A 20605-nucleotide genomic window follows, 5' to 3' on the forward strand; every position below is an offset into this window, starting at 1 on the left:
TAACACGTTCGCGGACAGCAATGCTATAACATCCGTATTTGCCTAACGAACATTGACACGAATGCTATAGCAAGCGAAGTTCGTCCCCCTTTCCTGGGCGGAAATGCTAAAGAATACGCCTTACCACAGTAAATTAGTATATATAAGGGCTTACTGTCACATGTAATCTACAATAAATGTCGTTTACTGTCCCATAAAATATTATTTGCACACATTGAAAATTTGTTGTCGCCTCGCCCGTCCTTCCCCCCGAATTGCGACATTAATGCTATAGAATCTGTGTTTGTATGACATTTTGTTCAATCATGCGCCAAGTGCACCGGAGAGTTGACACGTGTTATTAAAGTGATATTCGTGCGCCGACGCCATTTTGTCACACTGTTTCTATCCTCGTAAGTATTGTTTTGCTGTTTTTATTTATATAATTGGTTTTTTAAATACTAAAATACAAAACAAATGATAGTTTATTTGCACTATAACCCAGTTTACAATGGTCTAACCTTCTAAAACACTACTTATTTTACATAGATCCTTTAACTCATATTTTTATATAGATTCGTTAGTCAACTGAAACTATGTTTCTTGAAAGTCTTCCGTTCTTATAAATTTTTGTGCGAATATAATTTAGAGTCCTAATTATTACAAATATCGTGTAAATATCAGTATAATTCGATTTTAGGCATCTACTTATTTGTTGGAAACTTGTTGCAGATGCCTCCCAAAAAACGAACGAATCTGGTCAACGCCAATGAAAGCGAGAAGTTGCAAAGCATATTTGACGAGGCGTCTGATGGGACGTCTGGAAGTCTTTCTAGCGTTGAAGAGTCGGAGGTTTCAAATGACGAGAACGATAGAGTTGATGTAGAAACATGTAGTGAACTATATGATCCGTTTAGCGACGACGGTGAGTACGGTTCGGATATGGACTACAAACCTGATGAGAATGAAGCGTCCTCTGACAGCACTGACTCTGATGCTGATAGAAGCAGCGAGAATCCTCTAAAAAGAACCTCCGTACATATAAAAAAAAGTCCTCTACTCGCGTTTTTTCTTTTTTACACTCACCTTCGCCTCAAAAGCAACCCGAAGAAGCCACTTCTTCTCCGCTGCATAAAGACTGTAATGCCTCGCCGCAGCTGGACCTACCAACCGCTTCATATTTTCGAGACGAAGTCAGCGCTAAACAACCGCAGGCCGACTTCACCACTTCGTCGCAGCTGGATCCACCTTTAGCTTCACTTTCGCAATACGAAACCACTGCTGCACCGGAGCGGGTAGATACAGGTTATTCCTTGCAGGTGGACCAACCAACCGCTATATGTTCACGGCGTGAAGCCACCGCTACTCCTCCGCCGGAAAACCTTACTGCTTTGTCTCTGCTGGACCTACCTCTGGCTTCACTTTTGCAAGACGAAGCCACTATTGCTTCACCGCAAGGAGAGCCCTTGGCTTTGTCGCAGCTGGACCTACCTGCGTTTGCACATTCGCAAGAAGCGCTCTCACCGCAGCAAGTCTCGACTGGGTCTTTGCGAGATGAATCCGGTTTAGCGACATTACAAACTACCGTTGCTACACCGCAGCTTGATCAGCCCACTGCATTGCAGTTCGGGGCCGTTCGACCAGGCCCTTCGTCACCTACAATTGAGAGCCGTTGGGAAAACAGTACAGCGCCTATCGAAGAGTTTCCATTTAGCACCATTGACTGTGGACCCACAGTACCTCTAAGTAATACGATGTCACCAATACATTTATTGGAGCAAATATTAACTCCGGAATTAATTGACCATATTGTATCTTGTACAAATGCTTACGGCGCGGCTTTGTGCAATATGAATAATCCGCACACTAGAGGTTCTAGGAAGCAGACTTTTAAGAGTACAGATGCTACAGAAATTAGAAAGTTTTTAGACCTGTGCCTATTGCAGGGGCATATTGATCCGCCGAACATAAGAAAGCTGTTCACTTACACAGACCCTCTGTACTACCATCCTTTATTTCCATATACCATGTCAGGTCGAAGGTTTGAACAGTTGTTGCGTTGCTTATGCCTTTCAGAGCTGGATTCCAAAGGCATGAATAAAATAAAAATGTTTGCCACTAAGAAAATAATGAACTTTCAGCATCTATATAGACCGGGAAAACAACTATCTTTAGACGAATCTTTGATGGCTTTTAGGGGTCGGTTGTCTTTCCGCACATATATGAAGTCTAAAAAAAAGAAATACGGCTTAAAGTTTTATGTTTTAACAACACACGATAGCTATATTTTGAATTTTGTAATTTATGAAGGAAAAAGCACTGTAACAGACGCAAATGAAAGCAAGCTGGAAAAGCTTGTACTGAATCTTATGGGGCCATATTTGAACAAAGGCCATGAGCTTTATATGGACAATTATTATAATAGTGTTAGTTTGTCCAACAAACTGCTTATGTGTAATACCCACACTACTGGTACTCTGAGGAAAGATCGTAAAGAAAATCCCAAGGAAGTTTTCAAGATGCTGTTGGCGAAAGGCGACCATATCTGGCAGAGGAAAAGGAAAGTGTACGTTTCCGCTTGGAAAGATAAACGTCCTGTCTATATGATTACCACCAATCATCACCCACACCTTGTAGTATCACGCAATAGGTACGGAAAACAACAAATAAAACCCATCGAATTTGTGAATTACAATAAATACATGTCAGGCATGGACAGAGCGGATCAAATGCTCGCATACTATTCCACACCAATAAGAACTTTACGGTGGTACAAAAAAGTATTTTTCCACATATTTGACATGATAGTATCCAATGTTTTCTATTTATATGTCAGGCATTGTGATTCGAAAGCCACACTTTTGAGCTTCAGAGAAACAGTCATTCGCTCGTACCTGGGGCTTACTGATCGGTCTGATGCTGAAATTAGCAAAATTATGGTAAATATATCAAAAAAGAAGCGTGCCAATAGGCAAAAACGTAGCTCTGTTAACACTGCTGAGTCTACTGTTGCAGCACTACATGCTCAAACCTGCCACTGGCCGGAATTGATACCTGTGCGTGCAAACACTAAACGGAACAAAATATTCCTGAAATGCAGAGTGTGCACAAAAAACAAGAAATCGAAACAAACCTGCTATCGTTGTAAGGGGTGCTTCGGTAACCCACCACTTTGCCCATCATGTTTTGAGGCATGGCATACAGATGTGAGATTTGCACAGTAACGGCCGGTTCACACATGTCTCCGTTTTATCGTGTACGTTTTTTTTTCGTCGATGGCGTATGTAGTTGTATGAGCGATTTCACACATGGCACAGTATTCTGTATACAGTAAAAAATATCGTTCCGTAAATGACATTCCGTTTTGTCATCGAATACTGGATGACGGAACAGTACAAATATACGGATACGTAGAATTTTAAGTGTGGGGGGTGTAGGAGGGGGAGTGATGCGACAGGTTTTGTTTGATTCACATTTTCTATTGTACATTCCTAGACAACGCGCGCGTGCATTGTGTGTAATAAATGTTATAATCACTGATCAACCATGTCAACCAAGGACTGGGAAAAGTTAATAGACAAGGAAATGTTAATCAGTTTGGTGGAAGATAGGCCAGTCCTTTGGGACAAGACGCTGGATAAATACAAAGACAATACTGCAAGTATTGCAGGTTGGAGCGAAATATGCATTATTCTAATGGAGGATTTTGAGGCTATGGAACAAAGACAAGAGTTCGGTAAGTGTCTGTTTTATTACTTAATTACATTCTAAATAGCTTCATCCTGCCAAGGAACTGATCCAGCTTCGGACATGAAATAGTTCACGAATTCTGTTCGAACTAAATGAGCAGAACCTATTGTTGTTTCGAACCAAAACCGGGTATGGGGGTAAAATCGGGACACGACGCTATCGCCTCTTACAAATATCAAATTTTCGCGCGCTTTCGCTCACTGCGGTTGGCCAACTTGATTAGTTTACCAACGAACTTGCGATGGCGCCGGTGCGTAGTCGACGAAATTAAATAAGAAAAACGTTTTTATAGTGAATTGATCTAATATTGTTTGGATTGAACAGGTGTATCAGTATTCTTGTATATCAAGGTAAGTCAAATTTGTTATCTAACAATATTAAGCAAGTATTGGAGTGTAAATGAGCAAAAGTAAAATCTTTATTGCAACTAAATTTTAGGTTATTAATTCTGTTTTTCTCTTTGAAGGGCGTTTGGGGCAAAACCGTACGGGGTAATATCGGGTGGTACCCGGTTTTGTACAACTTTTAGTTATCGTATTATTAATTTACTTTTGTTTCATTTAATGTAGTATTATTATTGTCAATTGTTACAGGGAATATAAAATGCCACGGAAATATAAAAGAAAAACGGACCGGCAATCCTGGGGTGAAGAAAATATGAGACATGCCATTTTGGAAGTAATAGAGAGAAGAAGTGGATATCGTTTCGCTTCTCGAACATTTTCAGTCCCACAATCAACACTTGAAGATAGAGTAAAAAAATATCGAATTTGTAACAATTTAGTAATTGCTTCTAAAAAGGGGCTAGGTCGTTTTAAGACAATTTTTACTGCTGAGCAAGAAAATTTAATGTGTCAGCACATAAAAGATCTTGAAGCTCAATTATTTGGACTTACTTACAGGGATTTTCGACATCTAGCTTTCCAAATGGCGGAGAAAAATGGTATAGATCACAATTTCAGCAAACAAACTGCACTAGCTGGAATGGATTGGCTTTATGGGTTCTTACGTCGCCATCCAGAATTGTCGTTACGCGTTGCAGAAAACACTTCCGTTGCACGAGCAATGGGGTTTAACAAAGTCAGTGTCTCGAAATTCTTTTCGTTATTGATTGAATTGCAGGATAAATACAAATTTGGACCCACGAAAATATTTAATGTCGATGAGACTGGGATCACAACTGTGCCCAAAAAGAAATCTAAAGTTCTTTCCTTAAAAGGCAAGAAACAAGTTGGCCTTATCTCTTCTGCTGAAAGGGGCCAATTATCCACAGCAGTTTTGTGCGTATCAGCGTCTGGCATTTACGTGCCACCACTTGTAATTTTCCCGAGAGTCCGTATGAAAGCAGAATTGCTGGACGGTGCGCCACCTGGAACAATCGCCATGTGCCATCCCAGTGGATGGATCCAGAGTTACATTTTTGTTCATTGGCTAGATCATTTCATTGCAAATGTCAAACCTACTAAGGATTATCCTGTCCTTCTTTTACTAGATGGTCACTCAACGCATACCAAAAATCTTCCCTTGATAGACAAAGCACGAAACAATGGAGTCATTATTGTCAGTTTCCCTCCTCACTGCACTCATCGCCTGCAACCACTTGACGTTAGCTTCATGGGACCATTAAGCACTTTTTATACCCAAGAAGTGATGATATGGCTGCGCAATAATCCAGGTCGAATTGTAACACAGTACCAACTTGGAAAACTGTTCGGAATTGCGTATGCCAAAGCAGCAACATTACAAAATGCATTGAGTGGTTTCTCAAAAACTGGAATTTATCCTTTGAATCCGAATATCTTCTCAGATCATGATTTCGTATCTGCTTCTACAACAGATAATGACATTACAGGATCCCAGACTATGGCGAACTTTTCAGAAAACGTAATTCATGACACTAGAGTGGATAAGAATAAACCATTAACAGCAGAAGTGTTACCAATATATTCTTAACCTATAACTTTTGAGCAATCAGAAGTTAGTCCACAACCATGCACTTCGTGGCAGTCAGCCGTGAATCCACAACCAAGTACTTCACGGCAGTCAGCTTCGATTTCCTTAGCTTTTTCTCCGGCTGATATTTTACCAAAACCTCATGTTTTAAGGAAAACGATTTCAAATGCTCGTAGAGGCAAAACTGCTATCATAACGTCTTCACCGTATAAAATAGAATTAGAAGAGAATGAGACAAAAAAAAGAAGAAAGTTCCGAAACTAAGTGCTAGCATGAAAAATCTCAAAAAGAAAAAGATGTCAGATGATATGTGTGTGTATTGTTCTGAAATTTATGGTAATACGCGAAGGAGCGATGCATGGGTGCAGTGTCTTCAATGTAAGAACTGGGCACATGAAGGTTGTACGGGTTGGGAACCAGAAGAACTTGATGAGTTCCATTGCTACCGTTGTTAAGGGGCAAAATCGGGTATAAAATTTTGGTATATCCGGTTTTGGACTAGGCATTGGGCAAAACCGTAAAAACATAACTTTCGTATAATTATTTTTTATTACTATTAAGAGTTAACTAAAAAGTGATCTCAATTGCAAAATATATGATTTATAAACTTAAGTAAATATTGCCTAATAAAGTCGATTTATTTTCTTTCAAACCTGTGTTTCGTTGATTATTTGCGTTAGCGTCCCGATTCTACCCCACTTTCCCCTATTACCACCTCGTGTTCTTACTTCATGGGGTAGGTTTTCGTAACTAAATTCTTCAGATACGTTATTATCACTGTTTGAGCCGTCCAGATTTTTGTCCAGATGCGTCCCGCCAAACGGCCTTAGTAAATTTTCGTGTAATCCGAAACCTTAATGGGCATGCTGCTGGTATTTGTAGACTGCCGTCTAGCATCATTTTCCAAAATGTTGTCTCCTTGAATATTGATGAATCGCATTCTTTTCCATAAGATCCGACACTGACGTATACAAAGCGATAGTCGGAGTCTACGATCGCTAATAATATGATGGGAAAAAAATCCTTGTAATTGATATACAGTGAATTATTTAGTGTATGTATGTGTAGTGTATTCTGCGCTATTCAGTGGTTTTTTAAGTCGGATATGTTTTCCGTCGACAGCTCCGAGACAGTGGGGAAAATTAGCTTTTTTTATTAAATCCACTTGCTATCTGTTCCCATTCGTCGACTGATGTAGGAAGTCGCATAAATTTTTCACTTAAATTGTTCCCATATGCATCTTGAAACTTCTTTAATAATGTTGCTAACAGTCGATACACCAACGCGATAGGTGTAATGAAGATCTTTAAATGAACATCCGGATGCTGCATACCTGAAAATAAAATTAATTGTTTTATAACTTGTTTTCGGAAAACTTGTTATGAAAAAGAAGAGACAGATGAGAGATGCCTGGGTGAGAACACTAAAAGATAAAAAGAATTGCAAGACGTCTGGTTCCGCTGTCTTAAACACGAAGCCCTACAAATACCATAATCAGATGCTGTTTTTGAAAAAAGTAGTTGCTGCTGGTGAAACGCACGAAAGCGTATCTGCTAAACAAATTAAAGAACACACCGAAGATGACACCACGACATCGAATGAACCTACAAACGAAGATGACAGTGTGACTACAATGACACAACTTGACAATGACAGTCAAAAGGACAAACAAAATCTAGCCCCCCCCGCCAAAACGCAGAGCACCAGCCAAAAGAAATTTTAATGAAATTGATGCCAAAATGACGTCCTACATTGACTAAACCGACCGAAGAAAATTGAGCAGGATGATCGCAATTTATCGTTCTTCAAAGGTATCTTGCCGTCTTTGGCTTTGCTTGATGATGACCAAACTTTGGAATTCCAGTCAAGGGTGCTAAACCTATTACAAAATATTAAACATAGGAGAGTTGGCCAGTCAACTTATGACTGGTCAGCCTATACACAAACATCTGGTGCTAGTCACTATCAATCCCAGGGCTATTTTAGCAGACCACAGCCTACTGATAGTGCACTATCGCCAGTACAACCTGTATACAGTGATGCTAGCAGACCACAGTCTACTGATAGTGCACTATCGCCATTACAATCTGTATACAGTGACGCTACGTTAGATCTGTCTGAGTTTTAAAAATAAAAGTACGTACCTTAAAAATATCGCTAGTTTTTCTTCTGGGCAGATACTTTTCCTCCAACGAGTATCTTGCTTTTTTAAATCCTTTTCCAATAGCTTAAGAAGTTCATCAAAAGTAGACATTGACATACGAAAGTAATTGAAAAATTTCGATTCATCACCTCGTAACTGACTCATAAGTAAACTGATGTTTTGTTACGACGGTGATAAGACATTAGTTTCGTACAAAGCTAAATCAAACAAACTTGTTTTTGTTTTGTTGACAATTCATGATCAACCCAATATAAACGAAAATACGGGAAAACCAGAGATCATACACTTTTATAACAGTACAAAGGGTGCTGTTGACACTATTGATCAAATGTGTTCCAATATATGTACTAATCGGAAAACCAAAAGATGGCCGATGTGTGTTTTCTACAATATGCTTAACCTATCTATAATTAACGCTTATTCTGTCCACGTATCTAACAAGATACGAAATAAGAGAAAACCTTCACCTCGGCGTGATTTTGTCTTAAAATTAGGAGACCAACTCATGGAGCCCTGGCTACGACAGCGAGTTCAAACAGTGACTTTGAGGCGTGACATTGATGTCATGCCCATGGCCATGATAAAGGATATTCTGGGGGATCCACCCAATGTTGAAGCTTCAGCTCATTCAAATGTGCGCAAAATATGCTATTTACGTCCATCTAAGGTTCGAAGAATGACGAAACACCGTTGCATGAAATGCAACCAAGCAATTTGTGGCCCCCATAATGTTGACATGTGTAGTCACTATGTGGAATAGTGTTTCGTTAATATGTTGTTCTTAATTAGTTCATAAGCAACGCAATTTTCTTGACATATAACAAACTCTTACTGTTAATAAAGATTTTTGATGACATTTAAATTTTTTATTGCGTAGTCCGTACGACGAATGTTTAGTTACTATGTATGTGTGAATATAGTTTAGTTGACTACGGTTAATTGACTCATGTTGTTTGGTCGTTTAGTTTAGTTTGTTCTGTATCATTATTACAAATTGATCTCATTTTCTATAATATTGATTTAGTCGAGTATGTACGTAGTGTACGACTGAGATTGTGATTGACGTATGGCATACTGACTTTAGATTTGCATAGTAACAAAATGTTTATGACTTGATTAATGTAGTTTGGTGGTTTAGTTTAGTTTGTTCTGTATCATTATTACAAATTGATCTCATTTTCTATAATATTGATTTAGTCGAGTATGTACGTAGTATACGACTGAGATTGTGATTGAGGTATGGCATACTGACTTTAGATTTGCATAATAACAAAATATTTATGACTTGATTAAATTTAATATTTATGACTTGATTAAATGTCGGTTATAAGCGGAGCTCGGAATGGGTGTTACATTTTAATTTATTGCTTGAGTGAAACAAAACATTTCTTTGATGTTTTGGTGTCGATGGATAGCTATTGAAACGCTGATTAAGATAAAATGTAGTGTATTTCTTATAAGATTGTTATTAGAAAATGGTTATGAGAGAAAGTTACAAAATAAAATAAAATCGTCGAGTGGTGTTTTTTCAACTTGGAAATAAAAATACAAATCAAATGTATTTCAATCACAACTAATCATAACATGGAAGCTTGGTTTATAAGCTACTCGCTGATATTTTTTTATTTGACCAACTATGTACATTTCCAAAGTAATAACCGTTTTTATCGTATCGGTCGAAATGACCTTTGAATAACCACTGCCGATCGCGGAGGTCAACGTAGCTGCTTTTTTGTTTTTCGCGCGCAATCGCTTCAGTGGTTATATTAGTTTTAGTTAAATTAATTTGAAGATTATGTTTTTGTAGGTAGTCAATTAGTGATGTCATTGTTTTTTTCAATTCGTTTTTATGATATTCTAATGTTGAATTTATTGAAGAAGTGACAACCACTGATATATCATCTGCGAAAAGAATTATTTCGTGTTCCGTGCTATCACATACGTCATTAATATATAATAGGAATAGCAGGGGACCAAGTATACTCCCTTGAGGAACTCCGTAATTATTGCTTTTAAAGTGAGATTTATATATTTAGGTACAATTTTTTGTGTTTAGTTGGGTTATTTGTACGCATTGTAATCTATTTGTAAGGTTGGATTTTAACCAACTTAGTGCTGGACCTCGAACTCCGTTATGCTCTAATTTCGTCAATAATAAGTCGTGTGAAACGAAATCAAAAGCCCTAGACATGTCCAAAAATAGTCCCGTTGTGTACAACTTTCTATTTACATTTTGTAAAATCTCGTTAACTATGTGAAACGCTGCATGTGCTGTGGATTTGTTTTTTTTTTGAAACCCATGTTGATTCTCGTGTATAATTTTAAATCGATTAAAGTAAGATAAAAACTTGTGGTACATGACTTTTTCAAATATTTTTGATAATACTGGAATCAAAGTGATAGGTCTATAGTTAGTAATATCTGTAGTGTCTCCTTTTTTGTGTAATGGTTTTACGAATGGGATTACGATTGTTATGTTATCTTGTTTCAGTCAGTATCTGAAAGCCATAGTGATTTTATGACAGTTACAGTTGACTGGATTGCCAAGAAATATCTTCCCTTCTCGTTTTTCGATGACGAAGATACACAAAAATATTTTCAAATAATATGCCCAAATTTGGTATTTCCTAAGAGATCGACAGTTCGAAGGATGGTTCAAGAGCGGTTTGAAGTACTGCATACGCGTGTTAAGAGTAGACTACAAAAATACATGTAAATCATGTAATATGTCATTCACTATTGATGGATGGACGTCAATTGCTGGTAGGAGTTACTATGGGGTCACTATTCATTACATAGATAATGAATGGAAGTATCGATCTCTAGTCCTGGATTTTATTCCATCGAGTGGTGGACATACAGGGATGGATATTGCAAAGATTTTCCACAAATGTCTATTGGAATGTACCTTAGCTGATAAAATTCAGGGTATCACAGTCGACAACGCAACTGCAAATACCAAATTCATGTATGAACTTGGAAAACTACTGCCACATTTTGATTCGGATAATCAACATTTTCGATGCATTGCTCACATCTTGAACCTGGGCGTACAAGATTTATTGAATAACTTAGCGTTAAATATTGAAACTGACAGTCAAGAACAAGAACAGCAGTGTGAAGACGAGGAAGAGCAAGGTGAAGAATATGTGCCAAATATTTCTGACTCAAGTACGGCTATTACAAAATTACGCAGTATTTGTAGTAAAATAAAAAGAAGTGAGATGTTGAAGAGAAAGTTCCAGTCGGCTTGTGAAACAGCTGGTGTGCCAACAAATCTGAGTCTCATACTGGACTGTCCAACAAGATGGAATTCCACACATTATATGATTGGATTATGTTTAAAACTAAAACCTGGCATTAACATATTATGCACTTCTGTGTCTGATTTGAGTAATTTTGTAATATCAGAAATTTATTGGAAAATACTCGAAAAAATATATAAGTTTTTGATAAAGTTTAAACTTCTAACAACGAAACTTGGCGGAGAAAAATGTCGTCGCGGTACTTGCAATAGGTCCAATCTGAAAAAAAATGCAATTTTTCCTTTTCGGCATGTAAGTATACAAAACACGCTTCCTTAACGTTTGCAAAAACTCCTATGTCTACCGACCAATCAGAAGCGAGCGTTTGAATTAGTAGCAATATGACCAATGGCAGACGTCTTTGTTTTGGTTCCTGCAAATTGTCGTATGTCATTGTATTCTCGTGATGCGAGACGTATGTATTTTGTTGTTCAACAGGTGCATTTACCAACTGAGACTTCATTAATTTGATATGTAAGTAATCAACTCCTTTTATTAGTATAATTTAACCTCACAGAGAGTAAAAATACGTTAGTAGTTTTCTAACATAATACTAACCTCACTTTTTCTTTTATTTTCGAGTTCATACTTGAATGATTGTGGTTTTAAATGTTTTTCAATAAAATAATTAGGTTATTATTACTTATGTTATGAATTAATTAACCTTTTTTAGTATTATACAGGCTGTAAATTTGAAAGTTAGACATACTTATAGAGTGCGTTATATTCCTGATTCTGAACCCAAAGAAAAAATAAAAAAATGAACTTATATTTAAAAAAAAAAAAAAAATATTTTTTTATCGACTACTGCTTGTGAACAACATTAGTCGTCGAAATCCATGCACATCCCTATTGATGTTCCCACGCAGCGCGAGTCTACTAGCGCGAGCGCGGCCTCTTTGAGCGCGGCGCGGCACATCAAGGAGCAGAGCCCATCAGACAGAGCACGCGCGGCCGCCCTCGCGAAGACACGTAAAGTACTTTCGCTCGCCCGATCACAGCGTCGGCGCGCGGCGATCGCTTTTCTCGCCCGCAAAATGGATACATATTCAAATGTCGAATTGACTGAGATGGTGCGACTTTACGCAATAAGTGGTGATAGTGTGAGACGAGCGAATAGAATGTTCGGAGAAATGTTCCCAAATCGGCCGCTGCCAAATTATCGGGTGATGCTTGCTGCGACTCAAAGACTGCGCGATTATCGCCAGTTCGATGAGCCTATAAATGCTGAAGGTCGTGGCAATGTAAGCATCAGCGTGGACCTGCAGGAGCGCATCTTGGACTATTTTGAAGAGGAGCCGCGCGCTAGCACACGGGAGGCAGGACACCAGTTCAATGTCTCGCACATGACAGTGTGGAACCTTCTAAAACGCGAGCAAATGCGCCCATTTCATCCAGCAGAAGGGTCCAAGATATCACGGCCAATGACAATGCTCCGCGAGTTGCACTTTGTGAATGGCTACTGGCCAATCATCACGTAAACATTTTATGGACAGATGAGAGTATGTTTACGCGTGTGTTTAACGTTCATAACGAACATTGGTGGAGCCATCGGGACCACAACCCGAAAAAAACTAAACGGGATTTTTTCCAACACCGGTTCAGTTTGAACGTTGGAATGGTTGAAAATCACTTGTTGGGGCCTTACTTTATCGAGAGTCGCCTCACCAGTGCAACTTATTTGCAGTTGTTACGCTGCGTTGTGGAGGAGATGTTGGACGACGTGCCCCTTGCTCTCCACCAAAGCCTTTATTACCAGCAGGATGGAGCCCCCCACACTATGGACGTGAAGTGCGCCAGTATCTGAATGACACCTTTGGTGATCATTGGATTGGACGTGGAGGCCCAGTCGCCAGGCCACCTCGGTCACCTGCAGAGCTATTCTCTAAATGTCATTTCATCGATGCAAACATCGACGAGCCACATCCGATGTTCATTATCAATTCGTCGATGCCGACATCCATGAAATGTTTGGCAGTTAGGGACGGGATGTAAAATAATTTTTACAATCGATAAAATATCGACTATTGAATTTCGGCCGCTTTTAGGCTTTATAAATTAAATTATTACATAACTTATAAATAAATAATGAAAAGTGTAATCTAAACACTTTATATCAATTTATTAAAGCAAAATTTTGTTATAAATTGGCTGAATGTATTACAGTCTTTGCTCATAACCTATAAAGAAATGCAAACGGATAATTCAATGTAGTTGGTTATAAACAAAAACATCAACAAAAACTTTAAAAGTTTGGACAAAAATTGTGGGCACGGAATGCGAAGCCAGCCAACCACTTGAAATGCAACGCTTTCAGTCACTCGCAAATTCTGCAAACAAGGACTTTTGCTATATATCTTTTGTTATTTAACTTTGTGCGAAAAGTGTAAGCGTATTATATTCAAGTAAGTACACTGTTTACATTAATGATATTTCATATTCTTGCAAATGATATGAGTAGGGATTGGATTCAAACTCGATTATTATTTACAGTGTCTCGAAACTTGAACCCATCCTCAACGCAACTTGAAAAGTTAGTTGATTTGATGGAAACAAAACGTTGGCTTGCTACCGGTCATGCGCGTACGGCGAATGCTCGTAACCGCAGCCGCGCAGCATGGCAAGAGATTGCTGATGCATTGAACAGTGGAGGCAGTGGCTGTATAAAGTCGTGGCAACAGTGGTGTAAGGTAAAGTACCTATCTATATATATTTCATTTGTTATCTTTGTAATATGGTGTGGGTGAAAAGTTAAAGGGGATTTACACGGGTGACTAAAGCCGCACGATTTTTGCCGCGCGGCGTAAATCGACCATCTAAATGGCAATTCGGCTAAGTTGCAAGTGACTAAAGCCGCAAGCCCCAAAGTTGGGTAGCATCCGACTTTGGCCGCGCGGCAACCGGCCGCATGCGACTGGTGACTAAAATCGATCGTGTAAACGATCAGTTGCAGGCGATCGCCCGCCGCATGTAGGTGTTTCGCGCACGCACGTGTATTTATTTACTACAGCGTTTCTGTGTACATGTATCGTAACAACCATGAATAAAAATAACACCATACATTTTTTGGAATGCTATGAAATGCATCCATGCTTATGGAACCCAAGAGAACAAGATTACAGGAACAATAATGTACGTTTAGCGGCTCTTAAATCTATTATTCAAGAAATGCGTTTGTCCATAACAGTTGAAGAGCTTAAATTGAAGATAAAAAATATACGAACCACGTATAATAGAGAGGCCAGTAAGGTAGCAAAGTCAAAGAAGAGTGGCGCGGGAAAGGATGATGTATACAGACCTCAATTAATTTGGTTTTCTGTAGCTGACCGCTTTTTAAAGCCAGTGATAGAAGGAAGAAACAGTAAAGATAACATGGTAAGTCTTATTATTATTAATTAAATAGTTATTCTTGTTCGCATATTATAAATTATAATAGGTAAATTGTGAATAGGGCCATTTTTATAATATTACTTAAATAAACATACAATATTTACGAAATCATTCTATCTTGCCATGAAACTCTTCCTGGTCCGACAAAATAGTCAGCATATCTATCGCGCAGATCTTTTGCATTTCGTGAATAGTTGTTAGAAGATAGCGATGTCATTAATTCGTCTACTCCTGCCGTAGGAATGCTTCTCCAACTTCCGTTTCTGATTGTCCCTGAACTGAAGTCCTCTCCGTCTACTAATTCGGGAGTATTCATGTATATGAGATTAGTCCGAAGCCAGTTATGCAGCGCAAAGGTCGCTTTAATAATAGAATCAGTTTTATCCAATGAAACAGATATAGGTTTTCTGTATACTCTGAATCGTGAAGCCATTATGCCAAAGGCATTCTCTACGATTCGGCGTGCTCTTGATAGTCTGTAATTAAAGATTTTTTGTTTGTGTTCCAAACCTTCATGTCTTGAATACGGTTTCATTAAATAGGTTGCCACAGGGAAAGCATCATCACCAACGAAAACTGCCTTATTAGGTAGTTCTAAATTATTTCTTTCAAGAGCACTATAGAACTTTGTTTTTTTCCAAATATGCGAATCATTCATGCGTCCATTAGTTCCGAAATCTATATATATGAAACGGTAATGTGCATCCACTATAGCAAACAACACCACACTATAAGTGCCTTTGTAATTATAATAGTCTGATGCTCCGTGTGGTGGATTTTCGATTAATACGTGTTTCCCGTCAATAGCCCCACAGCAAAAAGGAAATTGCCAGCGATCTAAAAAATCCTTTTGTATTTTCTTCCACTGATCTGTGGTGGATGGCACCTAAAAGAAATAAACTTATATTAGTGTATGGTTACAGGGAAAAGATTCAGCGGTGAACACAAACAGCGACGCGTCTTCATATTTTGATGAATTGGAACAAGAATCTAATATTGCGCCCTTACAAAAGAAAAAAAAATTGTCTCCAAAGAAAAAGGCGGAGCGTGCTCTAATGGACGCACCTAAAATGGACCTACCTGTTTTACAAGCAGTCAATAGATTAGAAACATTGGCTCAAACTAACCGTCAAGATGAATTTTATACATTCGGAGTACATGTGGCAAGCCAATTACGTAGTTTGCCATTAAGAAATGCTATTGTTTGTCAAAACTTCATCAATAACTATTTGTCACAAGAAAGACTGAAAACCTTAAATACACAACATTTTCCAATTGCTAGACCTACGAGTTCACTCTCAGAGTATACACGCTATACTTCGACTCCAGAAGCCGAAGCTACTACTTCCCGAAACCAAGCTTTTCAAAACCAGCGTGAAACTTCGACTCCCGAAGCTTCCACTTCTGAAGGCACCTCGATTATGAAGAAGACTATTTTGCCAGCTGCTGCTTACTAACACAAGAAAATACTGGGCAACAATACGCAGTGAACGACGATATTCTATCTCAAGCTGTTAGGTCATGCTTAGATGAAAACAAACAAACAAACAAACAAACGAAAACAAACACTTAGATGGAAAATTGGACGTAGTTACGCGAAAACGTTCCAACCCACAAGTCACTCGAAAATGAGTTACCATAACCAGGGTACTATTTTTGACATATTACATCATGTGCACACAAAGATGCTAGTATTTTTAGGTTAGTTTCATCAATAAAGTTTGACCCAAATGTTCCAACCCATCATTTTGCCAAGGACGTGTACTCAAAATAAAGTAAAAACATTACATGCATACTGAAACATATTGTTATAAACTCTTAATAGAATAACATACCGTTATAATGTTCCACTTGTCTTGGAAATGGACATTTAATACTATGGCGTGATTGCTGTGGTGGTCAAAATAGAAACATTAAAATCGTCCTAATGATGAAAGCCATCTTAAGCTCTCATCCAACCCTGAAAATCATATCATTCCGATTCCTTGAGTCTGGCCATACTTTCTTACCAAATGACACAGATTTCTCAAAAATTGAAACCGCACTCAAGCACCATCAACGCGTATATACACCTGAAGAATACATCCATATTATTAAAACCTGTAAAAAAGTTAAACCTCTTCAAGTTTGCAAAATGACAAAGACTGATTTTTTGAGTACAACTAAACTGGAAAAGAAGATTATCAATAGGAAGAAGTTTACAGACTCATCTAAAGTTAGTTGGCTACATACAAAAGAAATCAAGTTGGATAAAGATAAAATGTTTTCTATTTTTATGCGGTCTACCTTGGAAGACGATTTCAATGAGTTGAAGATTGATAAAAGAATAAAGCGAGAACTGCAATACATAAAAGAATCTGATTTTTGTTTATTGTGGCCTAATGGCAAACCGATTGCTCCAGCGAAATTAGTGGACTTACAATCCATGTACCACTACATACCTGAGGATTGCCTTCAATTTTATAGAACGCTTCAAAGTTCTGAAGAAGCTACTGATGATGTTGATGGGTTTGGTGGAGTTCCGGACTTCGAGGTTCAAGAATACGATGATGAAAATTGAATGTTTAATAGTTATAAGTTTTTGATAACTTTTCGAACCATATAAGCTAATTTTTAGCATAGGTCTAAGCTCAAAAGATCACGTCCTATTTTTTTGTAATACATTTTTTCAACTTTTTTTGTTGTTTTTGTGTGTTCCTTATTGTTATTTATTATTTTACATATTTATTTTAGATATATTTATAAAAATATAATACACTTAAATTCCTTTTGAAACGTTTATGCATAATTGCTATTTAACAAGGTTCATACAAAATTAAATTTAGCAAAAACGTTTCAAACTCGTTTTACCTACTTTTATACCCCTTGTATTATGTATTTACAAAAAATATGCATATCATTCAATAACCAGTTTGGCATTCCACAGAAAAACCAATAGTATTTGCCTGAAATAATTACAGGGAAAAAGTGTACCACTAAAACACAAAATTGCGTTTATCTCAAAATGAGGTCGCTGTGGGTTGGAACGTTTTCGCGTAACTACGTCCAATTTATAAATAAATCGTTAATAATTAATTACTAGTTTCACTTACCATAATGAACTCCTGTAAAACATTGTATATAGCATCCAAAACATCCTTCAAAAACAAGGAAATTGTGCATTCTGGAACTCTAAATGACTCTGCAAGACTTGAATAGTTATCACCGGTAGCCAAGAACTTCAGGGTTATTTCTAATTTAATTTTCGGAGAAAGTGCTAGTTGCATATTGGTATCGCATTTTTGTATAAGCGGAGTAACCTTAAGTAGTAAAGTATTTAACTGGTCAGTAGTCATTCTTAATCGTTTTTTAAAATAATCAGGATCTTCTAAACTCCACTCAACCAATAAAGTATCCGAAGCACCCAAGTCCTTACGTCGAGAAATCCATCCACGTACCCAAACATTACGTTTTCTTCTTTCCTTTTGTTTTTTCTTCTCTCTTTGTTCTTTAAGCAATTGTTGAATAATTGAATAATTAATTATTTCAATTCCGGCACAAACGGCTATTCTGCTCAACATTTTCGATGGAAATGACAGAGCCGCATGCGATTTTAGTAACCTGTGTAAATGGGCTAGCGATGCGGCTTGGTTGAGGCAATTAGTGAAGCGACTCGCCGCACGGCGAAAATCGACCCGTGTAAACCCCCCTTTAATGTGCATATTTCAATTTTTTTTTTGTTTGTATTATAGTATTGGAAAGATAAAAAAGGGGCAATAAAAAAGAAAGCCTCTGCACTCGCTAGGGAACGGCAACAAACTGGTGGAGGGACGGTGGAGGGTGTAGCACCTCTTAATGATTTGGAGCAACGAATAATAACCCTAATGGGTGGTTAGAGCTTTGCCACAGGGGACAGAAATGTAGCAGTAGACCCGTTCCAAGTAGGTTGAATGCTTATTAATGTAATTCATGCCTTTTATTGTGGAGACTAGTCTCATGATTGATACTACTCATGCCTGATTATTGATTGTTATATCCATTTATCCAGACTACTTGAAGATCATAAGGTTCAATACTTGATTTTTTACAGGCCACTGAACCATCGGCTAACCAAAATACAGTAGCACACAGTCACAAAGTATTTTGCTGGTAAGAAAAAAAACTTTTTCAACATCAGATCTCCTCACCATCCGTGTAAACAAAAAATATAACATGAAATGTTTGAAAATTTAACCTTTAGAATGATAGATTGCAGGTTGAAATCCTGCTAGCCTCAAACTGTTATAAAAAATTGGAAAATTATATGCCCCTATTATTCAATTAATTAATTAGTTAATAGATCTTAAATTAATTTTAGTGTTTTAGATAATGTTATCATGATTCTGTGAAATCAACCCCAAATGAGGCTGGGTCGTTAGTCTATTAATAAAGCTTATACGAGTATAACCTTTCTTACTAAGATTTTTGAACTAAATAAAAAAATTCAAATTTTTTTTTTTTTTAATAATAACGCTCACACTCAACATAGCCCCGCACTAGGGAAACCCTGTGTCGCGGGTGCCATGGACACACACATAGACAACCACAAATTACACCCAAACTCACGAGGGAAATAAATGTAGGCCACACAAATATTTCTCCCGGCCCGGGAATCGAACCTGGGACCTCTGCGTGGCAGTCCGGCATGGTAACCGTTCGGCCACTGAGGCAGTTAAAATATTAATTTAATAAAAATTTTAATAAAATATTATTTTAAAGACTCAAACTAATTATCTAATTAAATGTTCAATACTTTTAGAATGAATCTGCAATGGCTGTGTTGGGTGACATTATATCACCATTGCCTGGACCTTCACAGCCAGTTGTCACCGCTGAAATAGAAGAAATTCCAGGACCACTACCGGTTACAGTAGTTGATCAGGCTAGTTTTGTAGTTGTATTATTTCAAGTATGGCATGTGCTTTATTGTACAAAAATAAACATCAATTGTTTCGTTCAAGACTAACCTCAAGCAGTTCTAGAGCTAAATATGTTATGCACAACTATTTATTGTATTTCCATATAATTTATTATTGTACTTATTGGTGTTTAGAATCTTATATTTATTACTCATATATATATTGGTATCATATTTATAAATAGATATGCGTATGTGTCTTTTTTATAATTGTATATACATATAATATTTTTATAATTGTGCTTATCTTAATTATTATAAAATCATTTATTTTCTCTTGTGGCAATGGTTTACGCCAAATAATACTGCTCCTTTCGGCAACTCAAAGATTGACTGAAAGAGATCCCTACATGGGATAAGTCTGCCTTTGTACACACTATTATATCATATCAATTTGTATGTTAATTTTTGTTTTGTACAATAAAGCATATACCATAACATACCATAAACATACAAAGTGATATGATGCAATAGTGTCTACAAAGGCGGACTTATCTCATGTAGGGATCTCTTCCAGTCAACTTTTGAATTGCTGAAAAGTACTCACTTGTTAATCTTTTATAATTAATTACAGATTCCATTAAGTGAGGATAGCGAGGTTCCTCAACCACCACCAGATGAGTTAGAAACAACAGATAATGTTCCATGTAATGGAGTTTGAATGTTTTTCCAATAAATAACGATTTTGCGTAAACGATTTCTTGTTACAGCTGAAAATTATTTTACAGCGCCTGCACGACGGCAGCTGAGAGTAGGGCGCCGGCGCATTTTGCACCGGTCGCCGGCCGGTGCCAGTGGCTCTGCGGCGCGGCGACGCCTCCTGCATAGATCTCCTCCGTCACAACGACGCTCCGAGATGGTTAGCTTGACGGAGAGATTTATAGCTATCGAAGAGGGGCGGGCCGAGGCCGAATTAATTGTTGCTCGCTCCCATGAGCTGTATGCGCAGAGCCAGCAAGCAATGGTTGGTGCAGTCGTCCAGCTGGCGCAGGCATTTAATGCCCTAGCAGAGAATTTTGTTAGGGCAAATAACAATAATTAAAACTATATTTAATTAATTAAGTCAAAGTCAAAGTCAAACATTATTTATTCCATAGGTAAAATAAATTTACACTTGAAAACGTCACA

The 20605-nt window shown here is 37.7% G+C and overlaps 2 protein-coding genes and 1 pseudogene across 3 annotated transcripts; all 3 read left to right on the forward strand.

Moving 5' to 3' along the window:
- Nucleotides 1-4744: 4744 nt before the first annotated feature.
- LOC113230034 lies at nucleotides 4745-5682 on the forward strand. Its single transcript, XM_026463766.1, has one exon. It carries the CDS (start codon nucleotides 4795-4797, stop codon nucleotides 5680-5682), a length of 888 nt encoding a protein of 295 aa, XP_026319551.1. The 5' UTR covers nucleotides 4745-4794.
- A 7743-nt stretch (nucleotides 5683-13425) lies between these two features.
- LOC113230016 lies at nucleotides 13426-20533 on the forward strand. Of its 2 annotated transcripts, XM_026463750.1 has the most exons (5): nucleotides 13426-13841; nucleotides 19319-19441; nucleotides 20052-20124; nucleotides 20206-20213; nucleotides 20289-20533. In XM_026463750.1, exons 1-5 carry the CDS (start codon nucleotides 13578-13580, stop codon nucleotides 20517-20519), a joined length of 699 nt encoding a protein of 232 aa, XP_026319535.1. In that variant the 5' UTR covers nucleotides 13426-13577; the 3' UTR covers nucleotides 20520-20533. The 2 variants fall into 2 exon arrangements, with proteins under 2 accessions (XP_026319535.1, XP_026319526.1); XM_026463741.1 differs by having other exon boundaries at nucleotides 20206-20533.
- On the forward strand, nucleotides 13995-15597 carry LOC113230027 (annotated as a pseudogene).
- Nucleotides 20534-20605: the final 72 nt, after the last annotated feature.

The sequence above is a fragment of the Hyposmocoma kahamanoa genome, unplaced genomic scaffold, assembly GCF_003589595.1.
Source record: "Hyposmocoma kahamanoa isolate Upper Pololo Valley unplaced genomic scaffold, ASM358959v1 100363, whole genome shotgun sequence".
NCBI classification, from domain to species: domain Eukaryota; kingdom Metazoa; phylum Arthropoda; class Insecta; order Lepidoptera; family Cosmopterigidae; genus Hyposmocoma; species Hyposmocoma kahamanoa.